Source organism: Orycteropus afer, unplaced genomic scaffold, assembly GCF_000298275.1.
Source record: "Orycteropus afer afer isolate SDZICR_OR568_19922 unplaced genomic scaffold, OryAfe1.0 scaffold00026, whole genome shotgun sequence".
NCBI classification, from domain to species: Eukaryota; Metazoa; Chordata; class Mammalia; order Tubulidentata; family Orycteropodidae; genus Orycteropus; species Orycteropus afer.
The window spans coordinates 17,565,868-17,573,768 of NW_006921613.1; the positions used below are offsets into that span (position 1 = coordinate 17,565,868).

The 7,901-nt window shown below is 39.7% G+C and overlaps 1 protein-coding gene across 1 annotated transcript in view; it reads left to right on the forward strand.

Annotated features, from left to right (window-relative positions):
* The first annotated feature begins 886 nt into the window (after positions 1-886).
* UBR1 (ubiquitin protein ligase E3 component n-recognin 1) overlaps positions 887-7,901 on the forward strand; it is a 224,454-nt gene continuing 217,439 nt past the window's right edge. The window contains exon 1 of the mRNA XM_007935324.1: positions 887-967. Within this exon, the coding sequence (XP_007933515.1) occupies positions 887-967 (81 nt within the window). The remainder of the gene's footprint in view (positions 968-7,901) is intronic.

Here is a 7,901-nt window from a genome sequence, read left to right on the forward strand (position 1 = left end):
ACTTTGAAATTACTCATTTGTAAACAATCTAAAACAATACAGATGAAGTTAAAGTAGCTTTTGACCACCTTTCTCCTTCAATCCTAGAGCTATTATTAGTTTGCTCCCTCTTCTTTTTTGACAAACATATAGTTTGTGGCAACTTGGTCCTCCGCTTCATTTGTCCAGAGGATCTTTTCACGTATATTTACCTTGTTCTTTTTTAAAAAAGTAGGTAAGGAAGGTTGGGCAATCTACTTCCGTAGTGATACCGCCTCGGAAACCCAAAAAGGGGTTGCTATAAGTCGGATTCCACTCGAGGGCAATGAGTTTGGTTTTTGGTTTGGTATTATATGTACCAAAGAGGATAAAGCAGATGTATCATAGTTTATTTTGTCTTTCCCCTACGGAGGAACGACTTGATGGTTCCCTTCCAAAAGCTAGAGCCCCAGTGTTCTCGTGCGCGTGTGAATGCAGACAAGATATTTCCATACTTTCTCTTTCATTTTGTGGCCCAGAGGAAAAATCACACCCAAGGCAACAACCCAGACAGAAAGTGACCAGGACAAATTCTCGCTTTGGGCAGTTTCTTCCTTTCACCATGAACATTGAATTTTTCTTTACCTCATTGTCGCAATAGTTCCCACGACCGAAATCAGAAACAACCACTGAGCAGCCACCAAGCAGTACACTGTTAAGGTGGGGAGGAGGGGTAGCAACTCTTCAACCCTTTCAGGGGGTGACGCTTACTTCCGGGAAGCGGACCGGAAGAAGCTCCTTGGTTCTGCGTCAAACCCGACTTCAGGGACCGTCGTAAAAGTGTCGCCCCTGGTCTCTTGGATCGGCCACAGGTTTCCGCTCCTCTCTGGCCGGGGGTCGGGAACTGTGGGTGTCAGTTTCGCTCAAGATGGCGGACGAGGATACCGGGGGTGCGGAGAGGATGGAAGTCAGCACCGAGTTGCCCCAGACTCCTCAGCGACTGGCATCTGTAAGTCCTCGTAGGCAAGTTCCTTTTGTCCCCTCCCCAGTTCCTTCCCACCGCGCTCGGTAGGATGTGGGGCTTCACTCCCTATGGCGCCTCTGGGGAAAGGGTTCGTATGGATTGATCTGGAAGGAAGACACGGAATAAAAAGTTAGTAATCACTCACATTCCTGCAGATCACGTCTATGAAATACAGTGACTTAGCCATTCTTAGTCGCGACGAGCTCAAATATGTCTCTATCCAGAGTAGAAAGAACAGGTTATGTTATTAGATGGTTTGGTATAGGGACTGAGACGAGGTTAGACGAAGAGCCATTTTCCCGCAGACGCAGTGGTAACCCAACTTGATGACTGGAATCCAGAACGCAGCATCTGGTGTTGTATTGCATATACGACTAGGTGGGGCCTGATAGTGGCACGGAATGCTTCCACTGCCAATTTGTGTCAAGATGTGGACTGTTGAAATTGTAGCCCTTCATTCTAGCATCTTCAGAGCACCAGGCCTAATTCTCAGTGGAGAAACCCGTCATCTATCGCTGCTTTTTAAGGGATTCCTAGACATTTCAAGAAAAAACAATACCATCAATTGGTATCGGAATCTGTACTTTGCCCTTGGACTTTGAAAAACTGGGAAGGCTGAAAAAGTGAACAAATTTGAGTTTGTAGTCTGGCTTACTGGGAACTAACTGGCTGAGGAGAATAAGAGGGAGGGAGCAATGGTAGGGAATGTTCTGGAGACCTAGGACATGTAATGAGGAGCTTCATAGGAAATATGCAAATATTGTGCACTGCGTGAGGTTAAAAGAATTATCAGTTCGTTTTTATTGCTCCATATAAAAAGTATGGGATAGACACCTCCTTCTGAAGTTTCTTTGGTTTGTAATGTTAATAGAAACATTCTTGAAGTATTTTAACCCTGCAGACACCCAGGCATTTTTTGAGAGAATAAAATTAGATACAGAAAGAAGAGTCAACCCCAGATTCTGGAGAGACTGGCTAGGAGATAGAAAGCAGGTAGGGAGAGAGTTGAAATAAGCATTTAGCTACAGGCTAGAACAGTGCCTTGCTATCACCTATTCTGTATTCCAAATTGCAGTTGAATTTCACTTCATGACGGGTAGCAAAGAAAGAAGCATCTATTTGAAATGACAAGGAATGAGAAGATAGCAAAAGGTTAGAAGTAGCTGAAACATCTGGTTTTAATACTAGATTGTGCTTTTTACATCTTAGAATGAGTGAAGAAACTGCACTTTGATCAGAAGTGTTACTGTAGTTTGATATTGCCCAAGATGATTATTACTTTTTAAAGGTTTGATATATTAATTTCTTCCAAGTGGTACAGTAAAACCTCATCAGTTTGGGATCTACTGATTTTGAATTGGAGATAATGGTATTTGATAATGGAATTGAGCTAGAATTTATGTGGCAAACTCTTTCCTTCAAGAAATATTACTAGATTTCTTTGGGTAAGGCTTTTGAGTTTTGTACAGTGGTAGATGCGAAGAGAAGTGTAATACAGCCTTAGGGAACTCATAGTCTGGTGACACAGATAAGACAGGTGCTCAGAGAATTTTAATATAAGATACATGATGTAAGTGGGTGAGGACCTGTGACATTTCACCATTATTTTTGGCTTGGATCTCTCTATGTAATGACTTTGCAGTGGTTGTTAACTTTGGAATTCAGACTGAAATAGGGAGGCAACCAAAGCTAAAACCAGAATTCAGGGGTGATTGGGGTAATTTGAAAGATTATAGTTCATATTACTGACATAATTGCAAGACCAAATGAGAGAGGGGAATTTTAGATTTAGAGAACATGGCGGCACATCAGATTTTAATGATAGTATAATCAGAATAGGTATACCTCATGTGTTCCCATGCTATTTGAGGGCCCTCAGAGATCATCCTAGTTTATTTTTCTTTATTGTTGTTGTTAGATGCTGTTGAGTCATCTCTGACTCATAGCAACCCTATGCACAGCAGAATGAAACACTGCCTGGTCTTGTGCCAGCCTCACGATCCTTGCTATACCTGAGTCCATTGTTGCAGCAACTGTGTCTATCCATCTTGTTGAGGGCCTTCTCCTTCTTTGTTGACCCTCCACTTTACCAAGCATAATATCCTTCTCCAGGGAATGGTTCCTTCTGACAGCATGACCCAAGTAGGTGAGGTGGGCTGGTCATTCTCACTTCCAAGGAGCATTCTGGCTGTACTTCTTCCAGGACAGATTTTTCAGTTCTTTTAGTAGTCTGTGGTACTTTCAACATTCTTCACCAGCACCACGACTCAAAAGCATCAACTCTTCCTTATTCATTGTCCAGCTCTAACATGTGTAAGAGGTGATTGAAAATACCACGGCTTGGGTTAGGTGCACCTTAGTCTTCAAGGAGACATCTTTGCTCTTCATCACTTGAAAGAGGTCTTTTACAGCACATTTGCCCAATGCAGTAAGTCATCTGATGTCTTGACTGCTGCTTCCATTGGTGTTGATTATAGGACCAAGTAATATGAAATCCTTGACAACTTCAATCTTTTCTCCATCTACCATGGAGCTGTTTATTGGACCAGTTGTGAGGATTTTTGTGTTCTTTATATTGAGGTGTAATCCATACTGCAGACTGTAGTCTTTAATCTTCATCAGTAAGTGCTTCAAGTCATCCTCTCTTTCAGTAAGAAAAGTTGTGTCATCTGTGTATCACAGGTTGTTAATGAGTCTTCCTCCAATCCTGATGTCACGTTCTTCATGTAACCTAACGTCTTGGATTATTTGCTCAGCATACAAGTTGAATAAGTATGGTGAAAGGATACAACCTTGGTGCACTCCCTTCTTGATTTTGAACTATGCAGTTTTCCCTTGTTCTATTCAAATGACAGCCTCCTAATCTATGTACGGGTTCCTCATGAGTACAATCAAGTGTTCTGGAATTACCATTCTTCTCAATGATATCTATAATTTGTTATGATACATACAATTGAATGCTTTTGCATAGTCAATAAAATATAAGTAAATATAAATATCTTTCTAGTATTCTTTGCTTATAGCTAAGTTCCATCTGACATCAGCAGTGATATCCCTCATTGCCCGTCCTCTTCTGAATCCAGCTTGCATTTCTGGAAGCTCTCTATCAATATACTGCTACAACCATTTTTGAATTATCTTTAGTAAAATTTTACTTGCATGTGATAGTAATGATATTGTTCGCTAACTTCCACTTTCTGTGAGATCACCTTTCTTTGGAATGGGTACAGATATGGATCTCTTCCAGTCAGTTGGCCAGGGAGCTGTCTTCTGAATCTCTTGGCATAGCCGAGTTAGTGCCTCCAGTGGAGCATCTGTTTGTTGAAACACCACAATGGGTATTCCGTCAGTTCCTGGAGCCTTGTTCTTCGCCAATTCCTTCAGTGCAACCTCGACTTCTTCCTTCAATACCATTAGTTCTTGATCATATGCCACCTCCTGAAATGGATGAACATTGACCAATTCTTTTTGGTACAGTGACTCTGTGTATTCCTTCTGTCTTCTTTTGATGCTTCCTGCATCATTCAGTATTTTGCCCATAGAATCTTTCAATATTGCAACTCGAGGCTTGAATTTTTTCCTCAGTTCTTCCAGCTTGAGAAATGCCGAGCGTGTTCTTCCCTTTTGGTTTTCTAACTCCAGGTCTTTGCACATTTCATTACAGTAGTTGGCTTTGTCTTCTCAAGCTGCTCTTTGAAATCTTAACTGTTCAGCTCTTTTATCTTGTCATTTCTTTCATTTGCTTTAGCTACTCTTTGCTTGAGGGCAAGTTTCAGAGTCTCTTCTGACACCCATTTTGGTGTTTTCGGCCTTTCTTGTCTTTTTAATGACCTTTTGCTGTGTGTTGTATATATTCTTTTAAGGGATTCTCAGTTAACATGCCTTCTGTTGAAGAAACAATGGTTATTTGATGAGTTTAGAGTTTTAAAACACCTGGTATGGTATTATTATTTTTTTTATGTTAAGATACATCCTGTAATAAGCTAAGAGTTATGGAAATATGCTACACTAAATAAATATTGCTGGAAGACTCTAGAAGAGTTAATGTACTTCCTTAAGTGCCTATTTACTACCCAGGAGTGGCATAGGCCCTGTTTAGAATGGAGTCTACTGTTAATCACTTGACCATAATTCTTTTTTTAATAGTTTACATACTGCCCTCTTCAGAACAAAGTCTATTTGACTTGTGTGGAGGAATAGGTCTGTAATCACTTGAAGTGTCTTTATGGGCTACCTTTTAAAATGCTTTTGAACTTTTGGTGCTTATGGGTAAACTAGAAGTAACTAGTCACAGGAAGAAAAGTCTATTAATTTATTCATTCCCCCCTTTTTTTTAGTACATACATAACTCTACCTTGTAATCTTAGAAAAGGTTTTAGTTGGTTGTACATACATACTCAATATATTCAAAAAGAGGATGGAGGAAAAGGGAAAAGGAATGAGGGGGCGTATTAGGAGAGTAACTGGCCTTGCAATCCAGTCTGAACAGGGAGGAGGTAAGCAATGCCAAAACATGAATTCTGGGAAATTGGTGGGATTTACTCCAGTGTTTAGGAGAGCAGATTTCATTCATCCAAAGACTTCAGGGAGGGCTTTAGAAATTCTGGGCATGAACTTGTGGTCAGAGATGAAAAAGGATGAGATGGTAGGAAGGAAAAGAGGCTTTGAAAAACCAAGTTCTGACGGTATGCTTACACATTATCTCAACAGGAAACAGAAGAAAGAGAGCTTGTTTGTCACAAGGCTCTATATTTTACCCTGGCTTATTTTATCAATGCCTTGAAGACATAGAAGATTTATCTTATTTATAGACAATGCAAGGCTGCCAAGAATAACGAATCCATTATAGGATGGAAATTAAAAAAAAAAACAAAAAACCAAAAAACTCCTAGGCTTAATATTGCATCAGAACTAACATGTGAAACTTAACTATGATGAAAGTAAAGTCTTATATCTAGGTTCATTTGTGTGTAATACTAGGTCTCTTATATTTGATCAGTCTACATGGTTTCGTTGTCTGCAGTCTTACAAGTTAGAAGTGTGATGTGGCAAGGATAAAGAAGGTAATATAGTCCTCTGTGTGGACAGACCATAGTTAGCATATTGTATATGTTCCATAGAAGAGTAACCTGGACATAGTATCATTAGGGATGGCCAAATAAGAATACTTAGCCCTGGAACTAAGAGACTAATGAGAAACATAGTAATTATCTTCATTTATTTGAAAGACTGATATGTGAATGAGCAGAGTGAAGGCAGATTTTGGCTTAGTTATGAATTATAAGAACCTATAAGACTGGAAGTTGGTTGAGATGTGTTCATACAGACTTAGGTGGCTGTCAGATACGCTGTAGATGGGATTTCTCAGTGGAAGACCTGAATTAGATTTCCTGGCCAATGCACCTCAAGCGTAGCCACCATCTATCAGTGGAGGCTTGCATGTTGCTATGATTCTAAACAGGTTTAAGTGAAGTTTAGAGACTAAGACAGACTAGGAAGAAAGGTTTGGTGATCTCCTTCTGAAAAAATTAGCCAGTGAAAACTCTATGGCTCACAGTGGTCAGATCTCATTGTACATGGGGTTGCTATGAGTGAGAGACTGATTTGACAGCTAACAAGTAGTCAAACTAGGACCTTTTTTTTTTTTTAACTTTTATGAGTCTTTCAAATATTACAAGACTGTATAACCAAAAGATTTCTTATCTTTAGACATAGATGTTCCAGTTACTAACCAATAATTGCTGTGAACAGTTCCAGGGCCTTCAGATTTTATTATCACTGTAAAAAAGAAGAAGTTTAAAAAGTTTCAGGACCTGTAAAGGTTCTATAGATGCCCAGCAATTGTCTAAGGAAGGTTAAGTTGTGGTTTGAACAAAAGGAATCTACTGTATTTAAAGAAAGATACTTTTTTTTCAGATGATATTCCGAAACAGACATCCAAGTCCCTGGGTCAGAGCTGGGAACATATCTTTTAGTCTCCTTGGAGAGAAGGAAAATGTTTGGAATGTGTGAGAATTTAAATGTTCTGATAACTTGTTTTTATGGAAGTTAAGAAAGTCTTCCATTAACTCCAAATGTTGGGGGGGAAAGCATTGTTTTCCCATCCTCCCCCCCTTTCCCAGACACTGAAGTTAAAAACTCTTAACTTTATTTCTGTCCCAAATGGGGGAAAGTACTAAAAACAAACCAATAGCAGCAACAACAAAAATAACCCCAAGTCTATTCCTAGTCCTAAACATGTCATCCAGTTAAATATATCCTGTATGCTTTTTCTTACCTGAGGGGAAAAAAGTCAGAAATTTTAGTTAGAAAAAATTTTTGCATATTTGTGGCATTCACCTTGGAAAAATCTTTGTCCTGTAAGAATTCTGTAAAGGAAGTTTTAGAAGGCTTAATATTGTCAACAGTTGCGATTTTCTCTCTAGCAAAAAGCACAATACATTCAGTAATTACTGAGCACTTTTTTTTGTTGTTAATAATAATATTGTATTTTTGGTGAAAGTTTAGACAGTAAATTAGATTCCCATTCTAAGAATTTTAGTTATAGGCTTGTGCATAGTGCCTAAGGCACTTGACTGCTAACCAGAAGGCTGGTGGTTCAAACCCACCAGCCACTCCTTGGAAGGAAGGTTGGGAAATCTGCTTCCATAGTGATACTGCCTCGGAAACCCAAGGAGGGGTCTCTATGAGTCGGGTCCAACTTGAGAGCACACAACAACAACAAGAAGACCTATGGGGAATACAGAGATTTGAAAGGCAAAGTTCCTTCCCCCAGAGAGCCTACAATTTGGTTGAGGAGGCTAGATACACACATTTAAAAGTAACTGATGGGAGGCGGGGCAAGATGGCGGACTAGGCAGAAGGATTGCACAGACCCTCTTCAACAAAGAAAAGGGAAACCAATTAACACAGACACAGA